Source organism: Carcharhinus amblyrhynchos, chromosome 7 (genome assembly GCF_965287045.1).
Source record: "Carcharhinus amblyrhynchos chromosome 7, sCarAmb.v2.hapA, whole genome shotgun sequence".
Classification (NCBI taxonomy): Eukaryota; Metazoa; Chordata; class Chondrichthyes; order Carcharhiniformes; family Carcharhinidae; genus Carcharhinus; species Carcharhinus amblyrhynchos.
The window spans coordinates 8,216,104-8,242,553 of NC_137330.1; the positions used below are offsets into that span (position 1 = coordinate 8,216,104).

The following is a 26,450-nucleotide window of genomic DNA, read 5'->3' on the forward strand; positions in this document are numbered from 1 at the left end:
TGATACTGTATGATAGTCTTAATGATCGGCTTGGATACAGGTCACATTGAGACAGGAAGAGAGGATTGTTGAAGAGATACTCTGTGTCTGTCAGCAGGTATGAGTGTGTAGACTTGAGAACATAAGAACATAAGAAATAGGAGCAGGAGTAGGCCATCTAGCCCCTCGAGCCCACCCCGCCATTCAATAAGATCATGGCTGATCTGTCGTGGCTCAGTTCCACTTTCCCGCCCTCTCCCCATAACCCTTAATCCCCTCTCTTATCAAAAACCCATCAACCCGCTTCTTAAAAATATTTAGCGAGGCAGCCTCCACCACTTCAACGGGCAGAGAATTCCAGAGATTCACCACCCTTTGAGTGAAGAAGTTCCTCCTCAACTCCGTTCTAAACCGCCTCCCCTTTATCTTGAGGCTGTGCCCCCTAGTCCTACTGTCTTTTTTGAGCGGGAGAAATCCTTGACTCTCCTGGCAGCTAATATTTATGGCTGACATTACACTAAACTGCAGTTTCTACACATAGTGTAGTGTAGATTGGGCTGCATAGGAAGTGTGCTTTGAAACTGATATCAGGTCACCCTTTTTATTTTGTGTCCTTAAAGTTTGAATATTTTTTGATTTTTAATTGTATGGACTTTGAACATTATTTACACATAATTATGTGTGTTGTATGCTTACCAAATAACAGCAATAATAGTTAGAAAGGAAAATAACACATGCTTATCTTCATCCCGTCTTATGTTCCTCTGCCCCAGCATCTATTCAAATGCTATGCCTGGGGGAAAAAAGTCCAGTAATATGTGGGGTCTGAATTGATGCAACTGTTACTCACCCACTTCGTTAAATTACATTGCTCACCACTCATCATCTCAACTTCGATAAATAGTGAACATTAGAATCCTTACAGTGTAGGAGGCGGTCATTTGGCCTATCGAGCCTGCACTGACCACAACCCCACCCCTATCATCGTAATGCCACATATTTGCCCTGCTTATTCCCCTGACACTAAGCATCAATTTAACATGACCAATCAACATAACCCATATCTTTGGGCTGTGGAAGGAATTGGAGTATCTGGATGAAATCCATGCAGACATGGAGGGAACGTGCAAACTCCACTCAGCCACCCAAGGCCAGAATTTACCCGAGAGACACCCCCCCACCCCACCCCAGGCCAGAATTGAACCCGCCTGATGCTGAGACGCAGCAGCGCTAACCATTGAGCCATGTGCTGTAGTTCAGAAGAAACAAGGTGAGTAATGTATTTTGAAGGTGTATCATGTAAACCAATCTGCAGCCCATGTGCAGTATAAATTAACATTTTTTAAAAAAAACGCACGTGTCTGTAGTTCCATCCACAAATCCTCAAACTGTAATTTTAGTGAGCAGATGTGACTGCCAGTTGTAAAATCAGCCTATTTGTGGTAGGTATGTTGTCTTCCTGTATTCCCTTGAATCAGGAGATTTGTTTTCTTACAAGATAGCTTTAGTTTTAGAATCCTACAGTGCAGAAGGAGGCCATTTGGCCCATCGATTCTGCACTGACCACAATTTCACCCAGGCCCTATCCACATAACTCATGTATTTACCCTAGCTAGTCGCCCTGACACTAAGGGGCAATTTGGCATGACCTAACCTGCACATCTTTGGACTTTCACCCAGTGATCAGGCCAGTATTTAAGCCTCAACAAGACTGATTGCTTCATCATTATCTTATTGCTGTTTGTGGCAGCTTGCTGTGCACGATGTAGCTGCTGCATTTTCTACATTGTCACAAAGTTTAAAGTTTATTCATTACTGTCACAAGTAGATTTAGATTAACACTGCAATAAAGTTATTGTGAAAATCCCCTAGTTGCCACTTTTTGGCGCCTGTTCGGGTACACTGAGGGAGAATCTAGCGTGGCCAACGCACCCTAACCAGCACGTCTTTCGGATTTTGGGAGAAAATCGGAACGCCCAGAGGAAACTCACGCAGACATGGGAGAACGGGCAGACTCTGCACAAAGAATAACCCAAGCCCTGAATCGAACTCAGGTCCCTGGCACTGTGAGGCAGCCGTGCTAACTGCTGTGCTCGCATTTCAATGGTTGTAAAGTGCTGTAGGATGCCCTGAGGTTATGAAAAGTGCATAAAATTACAAGTCTTTTCCTTACCAACTGTATAGTAGTTAACTGGATTTGGAGGAGCTATTTGTGTTTGACTCATTACTGTGCCCTTGTTCCACTTTACAAATTAGAATAACAGGATTTCTGTCCTGTAATGTTCTTGGAATCAATTTGTAGTTCCATACTTATTAAACAGTACTGCCCTTTACTTTAAAATATTGGAAATGGTGGACAACTTGAAAATGCATTGCAAATGATAAAGATAATTATTAAAAATAATAATTAAAAACCTGAGTAGGAGTATCAGAACTTCATGCAAATATTAGCTTTTGTACATTTTTAACAATGGGCATTGGTATTAAACACTGTATATTGTGACTGGGAGTTATTATCATTCTGAAACTGAAGGCTTTCTACATAACTGAATTCACTGTGTTAAGAGCAAACTATATAAGTAAGTTTACACTATATAAGTATAGTTTATACAGAATTCCACAGCAGATGGAATCTCATGGTGGGACCCTGAAACTACATAAAAAATCTGGAATGTGGACAGTATAATTAAATTTAATTTGTTAGCCTCAGTAACCAGTGACTCTGTTTAACTTTCATCCAGTCAGAAAAGTGCAATCCTTCAGCTTAAAGAAAGAAGGAATTCTCGTATCTTTATCACTTTTCACAATCTCAGGACGGCCAGAAGAACTCTACTGCTAACAAAGTACTTTTTTGATTTGACTTGATTTCTGATTATCATATATATCAATATGCAGTGAAAAGTATTGTTTCTTGTGCACTAAACAGACAAAGCATATCATAGCTAGGATGTAGCGAAAGATCAATTTAGTGCAAGGTAAGTCCATTCAAAACTCTGTTGGCAGCAGGGAAGAAGCTGTTCTTGAGTCGGTTGGTACATGATCTCAGACTTTTGTATGTTTTTCCTGTAGAAGTTGGAAGACAGAATGTCTGGGGTTTGTGGGGTCCTTAATTATGTCGGCTGCTTTTCTGAGGCAGCAGGAAGCGTTGATGGAGTCAATGGGTGGGAGGCTGATTTGAGTGATGAACTGGGCTTCATTTCACGACCCTTTGTTGTTTCTTGTGGTCTTGCCAAATTTCCTTAGTCTTCTGAGAAAGTAGAGGTATTGATGGGCGTTCTTAACTACAGCGCTAGCATGGGAATGTACCAGGACAGGTTGTTGGTGATCTGACACCTAAAAACCTGAAGATCGCAACCATTTCTACTTTGTCTCCGTTGATGTAGATAGGTACGTGTCCTCCACTACACTTCCCAAAGTCGATGACTATCTCCTTTGTTTTGTGACATTGAGGGAGTGATTATTGTCGTTGCACTAGTTCACCAGATTCTCTATCTCTTTCCTGTACTCCGTCTCATCATTGTTTGAGATCCGACCCACTACGGTGGTGTCATCAGCAAACTTGAAAATTGAGTTGGAGGAGAATTTGGTCACACAGTCATAGGTGTATAAGGAGTACAGTAAGGGGGCTGAGAACACAGCCTTGTGGGGCACCGGTATTGAGGATAATCGTGGAGGAGGTGTTGTTGCCTATCTTTACTGATTGCAATCTGTAGGTTAGGAAGTTCAGAATCCAGCTGCAGAGAGAGGAGTTGAGCTCCAGGCCACAGAGTAGTTAGTTCACAGAACAGTGAAAGTGACCATGTGTGCACGACAAAACCTCACAAATAGCAACAACATAACTGGCCAGATGTAATGACTTTTAGTCATTTTGGTTGATAATTATTTGCTGACATAAGGGGTTAGCTCTTGGCTTTTCAACTCGTGCTATGGAATCTTTTACATCCACCTGAGAGAGTAGATGAGGCCTTAGATTAAAGCCTCACATGAAAGGTGTTATTTATGAGAGTGCAGCACTCCCTCAGTATTGCAGCAGAGTGTTAACTTTGACTTTATGCTCAAGTCTCTGGAAAGCGATTTCAAGATGTGGAGATGCCGGCGTTGGACTGGGGTAAACACAGCAAGAAGTCTCACAACACCAGGTTGTCCAACAGGTCCAAAAGTCAAACCTGGTGTTGTGAGGCTTCTTAAAGCGATTTCAACCCATGACCTTGATGAGGATGTTACCAACTGAGCTATAGCTGAGGCAGCAAATGAATTCTTTGCCAAATCCAGCAGCTGTGACAGATATGCAAAGACCATTCAACTGAGAGTCAGAGTAACTAATGATGTAGCTTTAGCTGGGGGGACTACCAAGATCGGAGACAGAACTGCTGATCTAACATGATTATTTAAGTTCCACAATTTAAATAAATTGGGACGATGATATGCATAGTGCATTATTATGAGACAGTGCATTACAGTTAATTTTGAACGGTGGTGGACACATTCCATTTTGGTGATATTGAATAGGAACATTAAGGGGACGGAAGGACAGCAATTTATTGTACATTTTTAACATGGGAATGCTATTTTTGAAGAGGTTTCTGCTGGAAGGATTCCTCTGGAAAATTTGATACAGGAAACAGATTCTCACTATTAGTGAGATTCTTTTGGCATCAGAGTTTGGATGGTCCTTGGACTGTTTTCTGAAAGAATTGTGTCCGACCATGCTCCTGTGGAAGGCTTTAGGACCTTTTACTGTGGCAAAGCTCAAGTTGTTCTTTGTGACTTAGCACACTCCAGTCAAAGATGTTTAACATTACATGATCAAGCTTTACCCATCAGCAGTCAAAATTCTTCATTTAGGTGTGCTCTATTTCCAATCAGATTTTAAAAATTCTTTCACGGAATGTGGACTTCGCTTGCTAGTGATATTTTTATTGTCCTTGTGAAGGTGGTGTTGAGGGGCTGTCTTGAATCACTGCAGTCATGTGGTATAGGTGCTCTCATGCTGTTAGGAAGGATTTCAAGGTTTTTAAACCTAGCAAGTGAAGGAACAGCAATTCTAGTTCCAAGTCAGGATGGTATGTAATTTGGAAGGGCACTTGCAGGTGGTGGTATTCCTATGCATCTGCTGCCCTTGTCCTTCAAAGTGACAGAGGTTGTGGGCTAGGAAGGTGTTGTCAAAAGCGTCTTGGTGAATTGCTGCAGTGCATCTTGTTAATGGTACACACAGCAGTTACTGGGTGTGTGTGATGGAGGGAGTGTATGTTGGAGGTGGTGAATGGGGTGCTAATCAAGCACGTTACTTTAATCTGGATGGTGTCAAGCTTCTTGAGCGTTGTTTGGAACTGCATCCATCCAGGCAAGTGGAGATTATCCCATTGCGCTCCTGACTTATGCACTGAAGTTGGTGGACAAGGTCTGGGGATTCAGCTAAGTTACTTTCTGCAAAGTTCCCAGATTCTGATTTGCTCTTATAGTAACAGTCATTATATAGCTGGTTCAGTTCAGTTTCTGTTCAATGGTAAGTACCAGGACGGTGATAGTGATGGTAATGTCATTGAGTGTCAAGGGGCAATGGTTAGATTCTGTCTTGTTGGAAATGATCATTGCCTGACACTTAAGTGGCAAGTAATATTCGTGCCCCTCATCAGCCCAAGTTTGAATGTTGTCAGGTCTTGCTGCAGATGGGCATGAACTGCTTCAGTATCTGAGTGCTGAACCATGCTGAATGTACAATTATTAGTGAACATCCCCAGTTCTGACTTTATGATGGAGGGGGAAGGTTAAGTAGTTGAAGATGGTTGGCCCTGGGACACAAAGGTGAACAAATTGCAGTTTTGAATGATTTCTAAATATGCTGTGTTCTCATTTCTGAAGATGCAGAAGTTTTAGAAAATGGCTTTTAGTGAGACGGCAAGTTTGTTTTTTTTTTGACTGTTCCAGTCATCTGTTCTTATTGCTGTGATTCGTGTTGATGACAGAGTGTCTAGTGTAATATCCAATAGGGTTTTTCATTAGGTGATAATGACACAGATTTTAGCTTATTGGGAAGTGTGCATATCTTGTCAATATATCACAGCCTCAGATTTCCTCTATGTGATCAATTTAATCTATAAAGGACACAATTTCAGATTCAGAAAAACTGTCTTCACAAAGGAAAGTGTCAGCTGTTTTATTCACTATTATATACTTCTTCTTTTAGTTTCCTTCATTTTTAAGTTGCTTTGAATTTTCACATTTAGCCAGTTGATGTTGGTCTATTTTTTTCACATCAGATGGAATGCTCCCAGTGTTGAAAAGTTACACCCTGCTATTGCCTTTAAATTCTGCAATCCAAGATCTTGTAATTTTATAAGCTTATGTGCATTAGCAGGGTTATCTAACCAAACATAGAGTGATAAATGGGGCCATTTCAAGGCAGTCTTGAACATAATTCTCTGTTAGGCGAAACGCAGATTACCTGATTGAAGGTTTGCGGTGTTATTTTGGGTGAAATGTAACTTCTGCAGTGGGAGGTGTGGGAGGTAAACACAAAAAGTGGGCAATCCCTGACAATTTTTTTATTGTTATTGCACAGCCCTTATGTAAAGTAGGTTAAAAATGCAACTCCACATCAATTGGATAACCTTGGATCCTGGCTTCTGAGCTTGACAGCTGACGGTGCGGAAACCGAGTGGACTTATCGTAGGCAGCACACAGTTTCTTTGTTGCTGTGTAATCAGTCAGTGTATAACCTGGATTTACCAGGCCCTATCTGGGTATCTATTTAAGATTGAAGCTCACAGTAAAAAAGAGAGAGCAAAAGCACAATTAGAATTTTTAGATACTCTGCTTCAGTTAATTCCCGGGTGATGTTTGCTACATTATTACCTTTTGCATAATCCTTTAGTTTGGATGATCTTCTGTATCGGTGGTGGTTTGCATCCATTCTGAATATTGAAGATTCATCCAAACCCAGATAAAGTGATCCGACAGCTAATAGGTAATTCTAATATTCCTCATCATCTGAACTCTGTTAAGATTAATAACAAACTGCAGCTTATGTTGAACGTTTCTAGTTTTCCAGCATTCTCTGTGAAAAGAGGCTAGAACACAGGTGACAGTGAGATTTAAGTAATTTGTGTGTAACGTAGTGACGTTAGAGTGGACATTGAACAATTGCGTGCAAAAGACACTGAAGATTTTTGCATGCAGCCTCTTTCCCCAAATTGTTCTTTATTGTTCAGTAGCATTTTCCTTCATATCTTACAGCTTTGTGAACAAGTGCAGATCGTGGGTGGGAAGGAAACATTTGTCTTGTTAAAATACTTCATCTGTCGGGAGGAGGAGACATGCGGCTCTGTCCTCCCTATCAGGCGATTAAATAGGAACCTAAATATCAATAAGCAATTGATTCCAAAGCTCACCGATACAGTGTTGCACAGTAGTGGAGCTTGTTTTGACTAGTACTGCTGTGACTCCTCATGCTTAGGTTGTGGCTGTACTCTGTGTGGAGTGTAATCACTTTGCAATGTAAGGCAGTGTTTACCACTTTCACCTACAGGGAATTGAGCTTGCATGCTCTCAGTTATTGCTTTGACTATTCTGTCGAGATGAACGGGGAGCTGGCACTCCCAGGTTGCAGCAGCCTGCTGGCACTGCGCCATTCTTGGCGGGCCCAGATTATGTTCTCATTTGTTCTCTCCCTGCTTGTTGCAAGCAGGGAGAGCTGCTGCAGAGGCAGTGTGCACTGTGTTATGCACAGATGTCATAGTACTGTTTCGCTAAGGCTGGCCAGATCCCTGATGTTGACATTTGCTTTTGTTTAATTTTGAAGGCAATCGATGAGCCTCCATATCTGACAGTGGGAACTGATGTGAGTGCTAAATACAGAGGGGCATTCTGTGAAGCCAAGATCAAGACAGCAAAGAGGCTCGTCAAAGTTAAGGTATGTATCTCAATGGTAGCTATGACAATGGTGCCTCCATTTCTCTGGCGCTCCTTCCTGGCTTAATGTGTTTGTGTTCATATCACTCGTGCTTCATTTAAATATGATTTGAAGAAGGGAATGTAAAGGCTGATGCAAATTAACATAGTCAAGACTAGCAGGCCAAGTTGAAAGGCTTGTGTGCATTAGCACTGCAGGGAGAGATGATACAGTCACAGAAATATTTTCAAACTGATCAGTTTTGCTGCTGCGGTGTGTATAAGGAATCTGACAACGTAAAATGTACTCTAGGAACCTTGGGATTTAGGTGCAGAGTGACTTACCATCAGTGTATATGTGATTTGCATGAGTAACACGTTCCCCATTCTCTACTGTATCATTAATTGTGGGTTATTATTCTCTTGTGTAAATAGTACGAGGAGTACTATGTAATGATTTGTGTGGTGTAACCTTTTCTGTACCTAAGCTGCAAAATACTGCAAGATTGGTGTCCATAACATCTGCCAAGAAAATGCAACCAAATTTGACAAATGCCTTTGGAAGTACTATTTTGTGACTGCAATTTCAAGGCAATAATCCAATGGAATAGAGATACTTGTTACAAACTGTTCAAGCTTTGATCTTCCAGTTGAACTGTAGACTTGAGGTCATTGTGTTACAATCACACTTAGTTAGGGCGGCACACTGGTTAGCACTGTTGCGTCACAGCGGCAGGGACCCTGGTTTGATTCTCGGCTTGGGTCGCTGTATGTGCAGTCTGCATCTTCTCCCCATGTCTGCATGGATTTCCCTGGGCACTCCAGTTTCCTCCCACAGTCCAAAAGATGTGCTGGTTAAGTGCATTGGCCATGCTAAATTCCCCCTCAGTGTACCTAAACAGGTGCTGGAGTGTAGCAACTAGGGAATTTTCATAGTGGTGTCATTGCAGTGTAAGCCTACTCATGACATTAATAAATAAGCTTTAAACTTTTAATCTGCTGCACTTGCCCTAGTTAAATAAAAATGGCAAAATGGTGGAAAATGTCTTGTTGTAACATGAAGATTGTTGTGATACGCAGACCAATCGTATATTTCACAAAAGGATATCAACAACATAATTAAAGATAGTGATTTGTCGCTGGAATTGTGGGATAGTTCAGATTTGAAAACAGATGTGTGTGAGGCTGATTTCAAACTTACTTGGGCAGCAAGGGCGTGACTTGATCACATCACCAGTGCCCTGGCATAATATTTTCAGTTGGTTTCCTGAATTCTGAAGCTTTTGTACTAAATTTAACAAGTTATGGATTAAATTGTAAAGTGGCAAAGCAGTAGTCTCTGTGGCAGAAGTTGACTGAGTAGGATCAATGCTCTCAAAATCAGCTATTAATTTGGTCAAGTCTGTATACCTGCTTAAAATTAGTGCTCTCCAACAGCACCCGATTTGAGATAGCAGAAATTGTGATCTCCTTTCTTATTGTTGGCGACAAATCTCACTTTGTAAATAATTGCAGAGTGACTTACCATCAGTGTATATGTGATTGACATATGATTGCTCTATAAACAATAATTATTGTGGTGTAGTGGTTATGTTACTGGCCCAATTATTCAGTAGATGTTGGGCAAAATTCTTCCAAAAAAAATTTAAAGTTGGGGGGAAACACACACCAGTGAGCCAGGCTTCAGAGCTCTTGGGCACCATTGCGTAATGGCATCCCAATCTCACAGTGCATTTGGAGACCCCCTCTCCCACGACATCAGGACTGCACATCAGCCTCCCCTCCCCCGCCCCCCAACTCTTGTCCCAGTTAGGCAGTGCCAAGTATTCCCCGATGGGCACTGCCCAGTTATGCCTCTGACTACCTGGGGACTTCAGTGGCCCTGAGTCCTCTGCGTCACCATCACCCCAGGTCTTCGCAAGTGGAGACCAGTACTAGTTCTCACCATTATCGCACTTTGCCCGAGGGCCAGTGAATTCCGTGTGCTGGGACTTTAATGGGCTGTACATGTTTAAATGCTACTTTAAATGTGCTAATTGACCTCAATCCCTTTTTGGACATGATGCAGTTCATACCATTTGGACAGCATTAATTACCCATCCCTAATTGTTCTTGACAAGGTGGTGCTGCCTTTTTGAACCATTATGGTCCATAGGGTTTAGTATCCGTTCATAATGCGGTTTGGGAGGGGGTTACTGGGCTCTGAAGTAACGACAAAGTAGGAATGGCAAAATAGTACCAAGTCAGTGTGGTGTGTGGCATGGAGGAATGCAAATGGCAGTGATCCCATGTGTTCACTGCCCTTATGCGTGGTATTGGGTTAGGAAGGTGCTGCAGAAAGAGGCTGGATAAGTTGTTGCAACCAATCTTGTAAATGGTACACAGTGCCACCGCTGTGTGCTGGAAATGTGTTGGTCGGGGTGTCAGTCACGTGGTCAACTTTATAGCTACAGATAAGTACAAATTGTGGAGTAGGTTTCAGTTCTGCTTTTAAGAAGACATCTGGTGATTTAGAAACTCGTGTCTTTAAAGATCTCCACAAAAGATTGTCATTAAAGGTAAACTTGTTAATTGGAGTCTTCAAGCGACGTAAACCTGCCACTATACCAGTTCTGAACAAGCGATTCGAGTCTCAAAGTGTTGAAGTGGCTGAGCAACCTGTTCAGTTATATCAAACATATCTGCAGTTTTTCAAAGAAAAGACCCTCTTCTCAGGACAATTAAAGAGCAATAAATGCTGCCCTTACCAGTGATGTCCATATCCAAAGAACTAAAATGTGGTGATGTAAAATAATTACAGTCCAGAAACAGACCATTGGCCCAACTGGTCCATGTCAGTATTTATGCCCCATGAACCTCCTTCCACCTGTTTTCATCTAACCCCATCATTAATTATTACTGTCTTGTGTTTGCGTGCCTCTGTGCATATGTCTAGCTTCTCAAATACGCACATACTATTCAACTCCATTACTTGTGCTTGCAAGTTCCACATTCTAAGCATCCTCTGGGTGAGGTAGTTTCTCTTAAATTCCCTAGTGAATTTACTAGGGGCTGCCTTGTATTTGCAGCAATTTGTTCTATTCTTTACATTTACCCTATTAATAATTTTTATATCATTGAAAACCTCTATGAGGACACTCTTTTTTTCTGATCTTTCCTGACCGGTATACCCTCTCAGTTCTGTTTTCATTCTAATAAATCGTCTTTGCACATCCTTGAGACTGCCTCCGTATCCATTTCATAATATAGAGACCAGAACTGTTCTTAATACTCCTAAGAGTGGTATAGCCAAATCTCGATATAAATTTAGCATATCTGCTTATCAATTCTATTCCTCTAAAATCAGCCTGAGTGCTTTGTTAATTTGTGTACCTGTATCCCAAGGTCCCACTGTTTCTCTATCCATTTGTACAAATATTGTCCAGAGTGTGTTGCCTCTTTATTCTTCCTACCAAAATGTATTACTTCACACTTACCAACACTGAAGTTTGTTCATCTGTTCAGCAAATTTCTAATATTGTTCTGTATTTTGTCCCACTTATTTCCTCTGTGCGAACTGCAATTGTTCAAATTGCTTGTCCTTTGCAAATTTTGAAACTGTGCTTGAAATTCCTGAGCCCAGGTTCTTTATGAAAATGGTGAATTGTAGTGTTCCCATTAGCAATCCGAGTTGAACACCGCTTTCCACCATTTATCAATCTGAGTAGATGCCTTTAACCCTACTGTCTATTGTGTAACTACCTTGTTATCTGTTTGTTAAACCACAAAAACTATACTATGCCCTTGAAACTCGAAGTCTGATCTATAAATGTAGACATGCACATGGAGTTCTCATTGGACCAAGTTGCTCTGTTCAAATTTTCAGCATTTGAGCTGCTATCAAATTCTGCGACTTGAATAGGCATTCTCCTCCAGCATGTGATAAAAACTGTTCATGGAGCGACATATCCTGTCCACATTGTGAGAGAATTATTTTGCAGCGCTGCAGTTAAATAATAATGGGATTAAGAAGCCTGTAAATATTTGCCACTTCACTATTTGTTGAGTTCTTTAAAAAAACGACAGACTGTGAAGTGATTGTATCTGATGCAGCGTCCCTGGAAGATTATGTAATGCTGTGAACAGCACATCGAGTATAGGGGCAGGATTAAGCCATTCTGCCCTTCAAGTCAGCTCCGCCATTCATTATGATCATGGGTGATCCTCTATCTCATCACCACACTTGTGTGTTGTCCCCATTCTCTTTATGCCTTTAGATCTAGAAATCTGCTGATTTCCTTATTTCTGAGATGTAAAATCCTGTAGTGCAGAAGGAGGCCATTTGGCACATCAAATCTGCACTAATCACAATCCTATCCAGGCCCTACCCCCATAATTGCATGCATTTTTCCTAGTTAGCCCTCCTGACACTAAGGGGCAATTTAGCATGGCCAATCAACCTAACCCACACATCTTTGGACTGTGGGAGGAAACTGGAGCACCCAGAGGAAACCCATGCAGGCACGGGGAGAATGTGCAGACTCCACACAGACAGTGACCCAAGCCGGGAGTCAAACCCCGGTCCCAGGCGCTGAGGCACCAGTGCTAAACACGGGCTCACTGCACCACCGAAAACAAAATAGCAGAGAATGGTTTAATTATATTCTGAATTGGCCTCCTTCTGCGATTGTGAAGAAGTTTCTCCTCAGTCATAGAGTTTTACAGCACAGAAAGAGGCCCTTTGGCCTATTGTGTCTGTGCACATGTCAAACATCTATCTAGTCTAATCCCATTTTCCACCATTTGCTCTGTAGCGTTGTCTTTGGTGTTTCAAGTGCTCATCTAAATCCTTAAATGATGTGAGAGCGACAGGAACATTACCATTATTGTTGCACCCAGAGGTGCACAAGTCATCTGTTTCTATAGCGAGGTTTTTCCTGAAACAGATCGCTAGCCTATTGCAAAACTGTCACCCAAAATCACACAAGGCTGGCAGGGAGTCTCTCCTGTTTTTACCATCTGATGTTGATGTGCATTGGAAGGACTTTCACGTTGATACTCAACTTGTTGGCTGTGTTATGAATGCACCTTTCTTATTCATCATGTCCTGGGGTGGGACTTGAACCTGGAGCTTCTGACTCAGGTGGGCACACTACACGTTGCATCACAAGACTGCCTGAATGGCCTACCCCATCTCCTGATACTGTGACTCCTTGTTCTAAATCTGCCAACCAGAGTAAAATAACATCTCTGCATCCCAGTCTGTCCAACCTTGTCAGAATTTCATCATTCATCCCCCTTATTCTCCTAAGTTCCAATGAATACAGACCCAATCTCTCATATGACAATCCTGCCATCCCAGGAATCAGCCCAGTGAATCTTTGCTGCACCCTCTGTCTGACAAGTACACCGTTTCTTAGGTAGAGACAAAAACAGCACAGGTGTGGTCTCACCGAGGCCCTGTACAGCTTCAGTAAGACATCCTTGGTCTTGCACTCAAGTTGTTTTGCAATGAAGGCCAACATATCATTTGCCTTCCTAACTGCTTGCTGTACTTACATGCTTACGTTCAGTAATTGCCCCTTTGCATATCAACATTTCCCAGTCTATTACCATTTTAACACTCTGCCATTCTATTTCTTCAGCTGAAGTGGATAACTTTACATTTATCCACTTTATACTGCATCTGCCATGTATTTGCCCACTCATTTTACTTGTCTAAATCACCTTGAAACCTCTGAAGTCTTTCATTACTCACGTTCCCACCAAGTTTTGTGTTATCCTGATTGATTAGTTACAATCTCCTTTGAAAATACTACCATCTGATATGTGTTTTCTCTGATTCTTCCTCTTTGATATGTAATGCAGTAAAGTGAATCTGCCATCTGTCTGCCTAATCTACTAACCTACCATCACCAGAAGTCCAGAAGTTGCACATGGCTCCCTTATAGTCAGCCATGCTCCTTACTTTAGTGTTATCTGCATGTTTTGATGGCTTGCTGCATGACCAGATTAGAGTCTTCATGCTGACCACTAGGGGTTACCGTTATTCATATCTCTCCAGTCCAAAAACCACCGATCAGCCACTAACTTGGCCTTTTGTGCTTCAGCCAACTCCTTATCCATGCTGCCACATCCCATGTTAATATTCAGAGCCTTCATGTTATGAACAAATTCCCTAAGTGGCACCTTATTGAACACCTTACCAACTTCTAAACTCTAACGAGTACAAGCCTAATTTATTCAGCCAGTACAAGCCTAATTTATTGGCTGAATAAATTAGGCTTGTACTAGCTGAATAAATTAGGCTTGTACTCGTTAGAGTTTAGAAGAATGAGGGGAGATCTCATTGAGACATATAAGATGATGAATGGGATGGATAGGATAGAGGTGGAGAGACTCTTCCCGCTCAAAAAGGACAGTAGGGCTAGGGGGCACAGCCTCAAGATAAAGGGGGGACGGTTTAGAACGGAGTTGAGGAGGAACTTCTTCACTCAAAGGGTGGTGAATCTCTGGAATTCTCTGCCCGTTGAAGTGGTGGAGGCTGCCTCGCTAAATATTTTTAAGACGCGGGTTGATAGGTTTTTGATAAGCGAGGGGATTAAGGGTTATGGGGAGAGGGCAGGAAGGTGGAACTGAGCCACGACAGATCAGCCATGATCTTATTGAATGGCGGGGCAGGCTCGAAGGGCTAGATGGCCTACTCCTGCTCCTATTTCTTATGTTCTTATGTACAACACCCACTGTATGACAATGAATACACAGTTATTATCTCAAATCATTGACTTTCCTGAATCATTTATGTCTAAGTGAAAATTAATGTTCCTTCTCATTGAGGGCGTTTGATAAAGTAAATAGAGTAAAGTCATTTCCACTGAATCAGATAGCTAGAGAACATCAATTTAAGATCGCGAGCAGAAGGATGATGGGTCAGCTTCGTCAGGGTGTTATGGTCATGAAAAGCCTCTGCAAGAAATAGTAATGGATATAGAATGTAAGAAAAAGGGCCCCTTTGGCCCTTTGTACCATAGGAGTTTTTAAAACTAAGTTGATAAAAAAAGTTGAAAACCCATTAAAAATGATCTAGGTAATGGGGTGGGGAATAAGGACTGGATATATAGTCCTTTCAGGAATTTGATGCAGGCGCAGCCCCCACGCCAAGGTGAAAATTCTTATCATTTTATTGAAAAAAACAACATAATATATAAACAAGAGTTGGTGGAAAGGAGGTGGCAGGTAAAAGGTGATGAGGGAAGAGAGAGGAGGTCCAACAATGAAAGCAGGAACTGTTGGGAACTCAGAGTAGGTCCTAACCGAGTGTGTTTATTGCATCAGCTAATTCAGCAACAACAATTTATACAGCTTTTCCTACTATTGGTTAATTCTAAGCTAGAAGGTGGCTGTAAAACAACATTACAACCACATAGATCAGTTTAAGTTGATTTATTAGTCATAAGTAGGCTTGCATTAACGCTGTAATGAAGTTACTGTGAAAATCCCCCAGCCACCACACTCCAGTGCCTATTCAAGTACATTGAGGGAGAACTTAACATGGCCAGTGCACCTAATCAGCATGTCTTTTAGACTGTGGGAGGAAATTGGAACCCCGGAGGAAACCCACACAGACACGGGGAGAATATGCAGACTCTGCACAGACAGTGACACAAGCCGGGAATCGAATCCAGGTCCTGGCTGCTGCGAGGCACCCACTTTGCTGCCCAATGACCTGTTTATGCTCCTGTCTATTTGTGGTAACTCTTCCCTTGAAGCTTACACTTTGGTTGTCACCTGTACCCTTCACGCCAGTCCAAGCACCAGCTCCCTTCCCATAACTTGTAGGGCGGCACTTTCTGGTCCTCCAGTATCTTGATGAGGTGTTAGTATGGACATTTTGCGGGTTCTTTTCCTGTGGTGATCACTTCATGATCTGGAGATGCCGGCATTGGACTGGGGTAACCACAGTAAGAAGTCTGACAACACCAGGTTCGAACATGATTTCTTCACCGCACAGGACCTTCAACCGATGCTATATACTAGATACATCGGTGACATTTTCTTCCTTTGGACTCATGGTGAACAATCACTGAAACAGCTGTATGATGATATCAACAAGTTCCACCCCACCATCAGACTCACCATGGACTATTCTTCAGAATCGGTTGCATTCTTGGACACACGCATCTATGTCAAGGACGGTCATCTCAGCACCTCACTATACTGAAAGCCCACAGACAACCTCACAATGCTCCACTTCTCCAGCTTCCACGCGAAACACGTTAAAGAAGCCATCTCCTATGGACAAGCCCTCCGTATACACAGGCTCTGCTCAGATGAGGAGGATCGTGACACACGCCTCCAGACGCTGAAAGATGTCCTCAGAAGAGCAGGATATGGCGCTCGACTCGTCGATCGACAGTTCCAATGCACCACAGCGAAAAACTGCACTGACCACCTCAGAAGACAAACAGGGGACACGGTGGACAGAGTACCCTTCGTCATCCAGTACTTCCCCGGAGCAGAGAAGCTACAACATCTTCTCTGGAGTCTTCAACATATCATCGATGAAGACAAACATCTCGCCAGGGCCATCCCAACACTCCCACTTCTTGCCTTCAGACAACTGCACAACCTCAAACAGACCACTGTTCGCAGCAAACTGCCCAGCCTTCATGAGAACAGTGACCACAATACCACACAACCCTGCCACAGCAACCTCTGCAAGACATGCTGGATCATTGACATGGATGACATCATCACACGTGAGAACACCATCCACCAGTTACACGGTACATACTCTTGCAACTCGGCCAACGTTGTCTATCTAATACACTGCAGGAAAGGATGTCCCGAAGCATGGTACACTGGGGAGACCATGCAGACGCTACGACAACGGATGAACGATCATCGCTCGACAATCACCGGGCAAGACTGTTCACCTTCCTGTTGGCGAACACTTCAGTGGTCAGGAGCATTCGGCCTCTGACCTTTGGGTAAGCGTTCTCCAAGGCGGCCTTCACGACACACGACAGCGCAGAGTCGCTGAGCAGAGACTGATAGTCAAGTTCCGCACACATGAGGACGGTCTCAACAGGGATCTTGGGCTCATGTCACATTATCTGTAACCCCCATGACTTGCCTGGGTTTGCAAAACCTCACTTACTGTACTGTCTGGAGACAATACACATCTCTTTGACCTGTGCACAATGCTCTTTCCACTCACATTGTCGGCCTCTTTAAGGCTTGAATAGCAGGTTAGTTGTAAAGACTCGCATTCTAATCAGTAATCTGTAAACTGTCTGTGCTGTTATATGCTCTGTCTGAGGCCAGAACTCTCCATTCACCTGACGAAGGGGCCACCTCGAAAGCTTGTGAGTTTACTATTAAATAAATCGGTTGAACTTTTAAACCTGGTGTTGTCAGACTTCTTACTGTGGTCGCTTCAGCCAAGGCTAGTCCTGCCCTAACCTGGCACCAGCACTTCAGCCAGAGTGCAATGGACAACAGAAGTTCTGACCCATCTTTCACCATCCTTCATCCAGGGTTCTGAGGCCAACTATGGTCACACACATGTTGGTCTTTTTTTTGTTGTTTTTTAAAAATTCAAACTATTTTAATTCAAATGGAAAGAAAGCAGGACAGCGCAAGAAAGAAAAAAGGGAATGTGAAAAGAAGGAAAAAGTGCAAGCGGGGAAAAAAAGGACATGAGAGTACACGTGAAAGAAATAGATGCAGACAGGGACAAAGAGTAAAAGACAGATCTTCAAGGAGACCAAGATTAAAATAATTAAAGTGAAGAACAAGCAGGAAGAGAGCTTTTTCAAGTCTTTAGTCAGTGAGCAATAGCAGAGGGGATTAAGCAGTACATTTATATAAATAACAAAAAATTCCCCTGTGGCAAGTACAGCATTTAAACCCAGTAACTGCTGAAAAAATCCCCTAACATGTGGATGCACGCTCCTGCACAACTTTCTGCTCTTCACCCGGTCATGCTCACACATGCTGAGGAAGGGACTAACCCACTAGTATTTGCTGTGTGATACTGAGGCCACTCTCTCGCTGCCTCTCTGTTCACCGACCCTCCTGCTCACCACTTCTCTCGCCACCCTCCCACTTGCAGTCTCTCCCACTCACCATCTCCCCCCCCGACTCTCCCATTTGTAACCTCCCTTGCTCCATTGCACATTTCATCCCTCTCACTGCATCACTTCTGAGCCCTCACTTTTGGAAGAGGACAGTTGGTGAGTAACAGGGTTGGGCAGAGAAGCAGTGAGTGGGAGGGCTGGTCAACAGGAGGGTCGGCCAACAGGTGGGTGAGTGGATGAAAGAGATGGCAGCAAGCATATAGGTCTGGGAGAGGGAAACCAGAGGGTCAGAGTGCAAGATGTGAAAAGAATTACTAAGTTATTAAGTAATAATAAGTCATTGAAGACATTAATAACTGTTATTGTTATAATACATTACGGTCTTCAAAAGCTTCCTTCACATCAACAGATGTTTAAAATCTAAAACAGAAAATGCTGTGAACACAATGTTGTTCAGGCAGCATTCTTGGAGAGGGTAGCTTAGTTGAGATTTTAGCGCAAGCTCTTTTTTTGAATCAGAGGGGTCTTAACACTAGTGCCTGTCTGGTGTTAGAACAGCCCCTGTGCCATGGACTTGTCTGTTTCTTCTATCGATAACGACTGCCTTCCTGAATGTTTCCAGCATTTTCTTGTTTCTGTCTACTGCTGATATTAGGTTGACTCTTATCATTTAACCTTTTATCAATAAATGTTACATTGGCTGCCCTCCAAAGAACAAAGAACAACACAGCACGGGAAACAGGCCCTTCGGCCCAACGAGCCCGTGCCGCCATCTTAACAATGCATTTTTCCTAAACCTCCTTTGACCCGTGTCTATGCTTATGGTACCCCCATTGGAAACCAGATTTTTCCAGTTTATCCAGCCTGTTCCAAATCACTCACTTTTGATTTTAAAAAAATCAAAGTTCTTGTATAGTGCTTCCACTTTCTCTACCCTGCACCTGAGTTAGTTTTAATCTCCAATCAGAATACCCTTTCTTTTAACTTTGTGTTTATTTTCTAAATACCTATTACGACTTCTACAATTTTCTTCTTCGTGCTTCCTTTTAGCTTTCCTTACTTTCTACTTCCTATCTATATTTTGTACCATTCACTTGACTTTCTCTTGCATTTGTAATCCTAGAAGCCTTTGTAAAATGGGCAGAGGTAATATTTTTGACCCATTTGTTAGTCTGTAAAAAATTTATCTCAAAATCTAATGGGCTGATTTCAGCTGTGAAACCTGGTACATGAATGGAGCCCGGCCCAAGGAAAAACTAGTTAGTTTCTGGCAAAGGTGCAAATCATAGAATCCCTATATGCAGAAGAGGTCATTGGGCCCATCGAATCTGCACCGACCACAATGTCACCCAGGCCTATCTCTATTATGGAATTGTTTTAATGTGCCACTTTCATCAGGAGATAGAGTGAATTGAGATTTTTGTAGAATATTGTTGGTTGTTTTATTTAGATTATTATTGATTGTTTCAGAATGCTGTAAAATTGTTGAGTTAACATGCCCTGGTAGAGGTATGCCACTGAAGGTGGATGGCAGTAATGTTTTCACTCCTGTTAGTCTGTCACTAAAACAAAGATCGCCATCAACTTCAGGAAGCGTAGTGGGGGACATGCCCCTGTCTACATCAATGGGGATGAAGTAGAAATAGTTGAGAGTTTCTAGGCGTCCAGATCATCAACAACCTATTCTGGTTGATGCTATAGTTAAGAAAGCCCACCAACACCTCTACTTTCTGAGGAGGCTGAGGAAATTTGACACATCCACTATGACTCATCAATTTTTACAGATGCGCCAGAGAAAGCATCCTTTCCAGATGTATCACAGCTTGGTATGGCACCTGCTCTGACCAAGACAGCAAGAAAGTAGAAAGGGTTGTGAACATAGCCCAATCCATCATGCAAACCAGCCTCTCATCCATGCTTCCAGCTGCCTTGGTAAAGCAAGCAGCACAAACAAAGACCCCACATACCCTGGACATACTCTCTTTCACCTTCTTCAGTCAGGAAAAAGACATAAAAAGCCTGAGATCATGTACCAGCCGACTCAAGAATAGCTTCTTCCCTGCTACCATCAGACTTTTGAATGGACCTACCTTGTATTAAATTGATCTTTCTCTACACCCTAACTGTTCCTCTAACACTGCATTCTGCACTACTCTGTGTACAGTATGCTTTGTCTGTATAGTGCACAAGAAATAATATTTTCACTGTATACTAACACATGTGACAACAATAAATCAAATCAAATCATAAAAATACTTTGTTAGCAGCAGGGTGCTTCTGGTCATCCTGAGGTTGTTAAAAGTGATAAAGATATGAAAATCCTTTCTTTAAGCCAAAGGATTGCACTTTTCTGACTGGACAAAAATTAAGCAGAATCACTGGTTTACTGAGGTTAACAAATTAAACTTAATTATACTGTCCATGATCCAGATTTTTTATGTACAGTTTCAGGGTCCCATTATGAGATTCCACCTGCTGTGGAATTCTGTGTAAACTAATATAGTACAAACTTACTTATATAGTTTGCTCTTGTAACACGGAATTCAGGTATGTAGAAAGCCTTCAGTTTCAGAATGGTAATAACTTCCAGTCACAGTATACAGTGTTTAATACCAATCCCCACTGCTCAAAATGTATAAAAGCTAACATTTGCATGAAGTTCTGATACTCCAACTTATGTTTTTAATTATTATCCTTAATAATTGTAACTTCACAATCTTTATCACTTGCAGCCCATTTTCAAGTTGGCTGCCATTTCCAATATTTTAAAATAAAGGGCAGCAGTGTTTTATAAGTATGGTACTAATACATGTGACAATAAATCAAGTCAAAGCGTGTTTCTTAAAGGATCCATTAACATTGGGAAATCATACAAATGGATCTTAAAAGCAGATACAACTTTGTCTTTTAAAAAGCGTTTAGACAGCTGCATGGGTAAGATGGGTATGAGGAATATGGGCCAAACATGGGCAACTGGGACTAGCCTAAGGATTAAAAAAGGGTGGCATGGCCAAGTTGGTCCAAAGGGCCTGTTCCATGCTATAAACCTCTATGATTCTATGAACATTGTTAGTTGTTTGTTTTGGAACACTGTTGATTGTTTTAGAAAGCTGTGGATTGTCTCCACTGCTGCAGTGGAATTTGTCACAGTTGTCAAAATGTGAGCAGAATTTTCAGAGCAGGTTGTTGGGTGTTGGGTTGGCCTGAAGCCTCCTCTGTGAAATGGAAGCTCTTAAAAAATTTTTTCAGTTTTGTAATTATACCGCATTAACCAACCTGGCAGGGAAAAGCCTCAAGGGAGAGCTGCGTAATTGTAATAAAGTTGACACTTTGTGGTGGAGGAATATGATTTAATGAGCTCCCTCTTCACTTATTATGATTTTACCCCCTTCCTTTACTTACTTGCCCAGAAGTAGATCCAATACTTGTCTCCTTTCTTATTGAACTAAGAACATGCCAATCCAGAAGGTAGTCCAGAACATATTTTAAACCCAAACATTTGTTACAATTTGCGTAACCTGTTATAATGGACTGATTTTCTTTCTCTGCCTCCACTTTGAACATGTTTTCCTCCACCTCCTGATCATTCAAAATTCCTCTCTTCTCCCCCCTTTAACTCCAGCAAGTGAACTTTGCTTTTGTGCTGTTCTGCAGATCCTCCTTGTGCTCCCATGCTGTAATAGATTTGGGTTGATAACATATCCCCAACTTTTTTCTGTCTTCTGTTTGGACTTAGCTGATTCCCTATTAAGACTGTTGTGTCAGAACTCGCTTCACCACCCCACCAGTTCACTTTTTGTCCTGAGTACGTGTATGTTCATGCATGTCAAGCTCAACTGAACATCAGTTCAACAACCCTTTTCTCATTTCTCTTTCTCTTGACCTCCCTATTTTTGTGATTTCTCCCTTTACCTTGTTGACACCCTTTTATCCCTTTTGCTTTCCATCACTTTTTCTTTTTGTGCCCTTCCTTTCTCCCCTATTATAAGCCTTTCATTGCTTGCAGTGTTCAGGTAAAACCACTCCTTTCTTTTCACATTACTCCTGAGACAGAACAGTTTCCAAAATAATTCTGAACATCCCACCTCTTGCATCTTTTCTTTAGCTTTGTATTTGCATTCCTTAAGTAATGATGAACCACTGGCACTAGGAACCATCCTGAAATACTCCCTTCAAGGCTTACAATTTATCATCTAGCTCCTGAAAATCCCTTTGAGATATTTGGTCTCCAAGATCCTCTGTACATACCTTGTTGCATCCCTTTCCCTGCTAGTTGTTCAGGACTCTAAGCTGCAGCTGTAAAAGCAAAGGTTACTATTGGGTTTCTGCACTTTACCTTACCTTTGACAATCACTTGCTTTGTGATGCTGGTTTTTCTCAAGATTGCAGTCCTTCACGTTATTGTCATTGGCACATGTGTCCAGCACGGATTAACTGTTTTGCCAAATGAATACTTGGTATTCATTTAAATGAGGTTTAAATGTCAACAAAGAATGACAAAGAAGTTGATAAGGAAGGGTAGGATAAACTATGAAGCTGGGCTAGTGCTTAATATAAAAAAGGATAGCAAGAGTTTTTATAAATACATGAAAAGGAAGAGGCTGGCAAGGGTGAACGTTGGACCCTTAGAGGATGAGAGAGGGGACTTAGTGGTGGGGGATGGGGAAATGGCTGAGGCCCTGAATAACTTTTTTGTTTCGGTCTTCACGAAGGAGGATAATTTGCTGGGTGTTAGCGATGGAAAGATGGTAGGAGTGGAGGGCCTGAATGACATTATTGTTACTAGAGAGGCAGTGCGCGACAGACTGGAGGGACTGATTGTGGACAAGTCCCCAGGACCGGATGGAATGCATCCAAGGGTTCTGAAAGAAATGGCGGAGGTGATAGTGGATGCCTTGCTGATTATTTTCCAAACGTCGCTGGATTCCGGGGAAGTGCCGGAAGATTGGAAAGTGGCTAATGTTATGCCGTTGTTTAAGAAGGGTGGCAGGCAAAAGGCGGGGAATTATAGGCCAGTTAGTTTAATGTCTGTTGTAGGAAAAATGTTAGAATCCATGATCAAGGAGAAAACAGTGAGGCATCTTGAAGAGAATTGTTTGGTAGAGCAGACACAGCACGGTTCCGTTAAGGGGAAGTCGTGTCTGACGAATTTATTGGAGTTCTTTGAGGATGTGTCTAGGGTGGTGGATAGAGGAGAGCCGGTGGATGTGGTGTTTCTTGATTTTCAGAAGGTGTTTGACAAGGTGCCTCACAAGAGGTTATTACAGAAGGTCAGGGGGCATGGAGTTGGGGGTAGGGTGTTAGCGTGGATAGAGGATTGGCTGTCAAATAGGAGGCAGAGAGTGGGGGTCAATGGGTGCTGTTCGGATTGGCGGTTGGTGACTAGTGGAGTGCCCCAGGGGTCGGTGCTGGGGCATCAGCTATTTACCATTTATATAGATGATCTGGAGGAGGGAACCGAGTGTATGGTGTCGAAATTTGCTGATGACACCAAGATTGGTGGAACGGCAAATTGTGCGGAGGGTGTGGAGAGTCTGCAGAAGGATCTAGATAGGCTGGGCGAATGGGCCAGGAACTGGCAAATGGAATTTAATGTTGGCAAATGTGAGGTTGTCCACTTTGGTAGGAAGGACTATTACTTACGTGGCGAAAAACTGCAGCATGCGATGGTGCAGAGGGACCTCAGGGTCCTTGTGCATGAGTCGCAAAAACCCAGCCTGCAGGTGCAGCAGGTGGTCAGGAAGGCGAATGGGATGCTGGCCTTCATAGCGAGGGGGATTGAATATAAAAGTAGGGAGGTCTTGCTGCAGCTGTTTAGGGCACTGGTGAGGCCGCAGCTGGAGTACTGTGTGCAGTTTTGGTTGCTGCACCTACGCAAGGATATTTTGGCCTTGGAGGGAGTGCAGAGGAGGTTTACTAGGCTGATTCCAGAGTTGAGGGGGTTGAACTATGAGGAGAGGCTGAATAAACTAGGCTTGTACTCGTTAGAGTTTAGAAGAATGAGGGGAGATCTCATTGAGACGTATAAGATGTTGAATGGGATGGATAGGATAGAGTTGGAGAGGCTCTTCCCGCTCAGAAAGGACAGTAGGACTAGAGGGCACAGCCTCAAGATAAAGGGGGGGCGGTTTAGAACGGAGTTGAGGAGCAACTTTTTCACTCAAAGGGTGGTGAATCTCTGGAATTCTCTGCCCGTTGAAGTGATGGAGGCTGCCTCGCTCAATATTTTTAAGACGCGGGTTGATAGGTTTTTGATAGGCAAGGGGATTAAGGGTTATGGGGAGAGGGCGGGAATGTGGAACTGAGCCACAACAGATCAGCCATGATCTTATTGAATGGTGGGGCAGGCTCGAGGGGCTAGATGGCCTACTCCTGCTCCAATTTCTTATGTTCTTATGGTAAGGGAGTGAAAGAAGGGAGAGATTTTTGTAGTACTCTGATTTTCTTCCTATCCTGCGTCTTCTCTTATCAAGTGGTTGAAGAAATTGTTGCATTTTTGCTTGTTGGAGATTGTTCACTTGAAATCGCTGAGCCTCTCATTTTTGGGATGGGATGTAGCACAGCAGGGAATATATGGACAAAAATTTGTGATCAGACGGTGTGTACATATAAATCTTGCTGTCTTTTCCCCTCTCTGTCTGCTGCTCAAGGAGTTGCTCGTAGGGTTGTAGGATGCAGTGAAAGTTGAATATTAATGTAAAAGGCACAGAGCTTAGTAGAGACAAATAGACCTGGTATTTGGAAAGAGGTTTTGGATTGTGACTTATGAGCTGGTGTTTCTAATTGGCTTATTCATTTAGAAGAAAATACTGCACCTTCCAAACTCGCGGCCATTATCATCTAGAGGGACAAGGGCAGGGGACACATGGAAACACCATCACCTGGAGGTTCCCTTCCAAGTCTCTCACCACCCTGACTTGGAGGTATATTGCTGTTCCTTTATTGTCACAGGGTCAAAATCCTGGAACTCCTTGCCTAACGGTGCTGTGAATATATCAGTGGCATACGGACTGCAGCACTTCAGAAGGTGGTGGTGACCTGCCTTCTTGAACAGCAATTAGAGATGGGCAATGAATACTGACCTAGCCAGCCAAGCCCACACCCTGTGAATGTATTTTTAAAAAGCATACTGAAGTGTAATGTGCAGCAAGTGCAATTATATTTACAGAGTTCTCCCCTCATGGCAAGTTAGGGGCACACTATTTTCTTACGTCAGATATTAGGGTGGCACAGTGGTTAGCACTGATGCCTCAAAGCGCCAGGGACCCGGATCAATCACAGCTTGGGTTACTATGTGCGGAGTCTGCACATTCTCCTGTGTCTTCTTGGGTTTCCTCCGGGTGCTCCAGTTTCCTCCCACGGTCCAAAGATATGCAGGTAAGGTGGATTGGCCATGATAAATTGTCCTTTAGTGTCGGGGGACTAACTAGGATAAATACAAAGGGTTATGGGGATAGGGTATGGGTGGGATTGTGGTCAGTACAGACTTAATGGGCTGAATGGCCAGCTTCTGCACTGTAGGGATTCTATGATTCTATGCCATACAGTGCACAAGAGTGCACTTTATCACACATTGAGCATTTGAGTGTTTGTAAAGTGTTATCAGTCCATTACTTCCTTGATTACGAACCTAACTGTTAAACATGCTTCTGAATGTTTGTGCTCTGTATTTAGGCCTTGGGCAGTATTATCAATGTATTCACCTTATGTGGCAGCAAATTGGTAATCAGATGTGGCAAATTACATTTCAAAGAAGCCATGAAGAATGAGTAAAGGACACACTTCTGGGTCGTATCAGCTGGAATTTTACCAAAAAAAGACTTCAGTGTCATCTTAGGCAAGGAAGTAGGTGTGATCAGCACAAATCAGATCACAATCATCTGACAGCAAATCTGAGAGGGGCAGGACCTAAACACGCTGGTGAGGCCTGCTACAGAGCTATCAGGCGCCATTTTAAAAGGACGCCCTGACCCCTCAGTGCACCGTGCTCCCTCCTCCCATAGACATAGGGATTTCCCCCCATCCCCTCCCCAACATGGATCTCCCAAACTGATACAGTCAGTGTGCCAGTTGGGCACTGTTCAGTCATGCTCCTGACCACCCAGAGACTTCAATGGCCTCAGGGATTCCCCGGCATAGCCATCTGCTGGAAACCAGTAATGATTCTTGCCAGGTTCTTGCCATGCCCAGGGGTCGGAAGATCTGGGCGAGACCCAGTTTGTGCCAGCAACAACAGAGTGGGACAGTTGTAAAGCGTTTGACACTAGGCGCAAAACCAGTTTTTATGTCTGTGCACAATTTTCTGAGATTGGCATCTCCTGTGCCAGGCGTGGCAAGGCTGGAAAATTGCAGCCATCATCCCAATACTTATATTGGCACAATGTGCCAATCTCGCGTATTTATTGGAAAGATGAAAGGCAAAGCAATTGATCTTGTAGATTATCAGTCTTTTACTTGGTTACTGAATAGAGACACATGTGAAACACTTTTACCTTCGTTATGTGAATATGCTTTCCACTA

The 26,450-nt window shown here is 42.8% G+C and overlaps 1 protein-coding gene across 3 annotated transcripts in view; it reads left to right on the top strand.

Moving 5' to 3' along the window:
• arid4b (AT-rich interaction domain 4B) overlaps window positions 1-26,450 on the top strand; it is a 196,279-nt gene that overhangs the window by 17,025 nt on the left and 152,804 nt on the right. For all 3 annotated transcript variants that reach the window (XM_080191891.1, XM_080191893.1, XM_080191892.1), the window contains exon 3: window positions 7,781-7,891. In XM_080191891.1, the coding sequence (XP_080048017.1) occupies window positions 7,781-7,891 (111 nt within the window). The remainder of the gene's footprint in view (window positions 1-7,780; window positions 7,892-26,450) is intronic.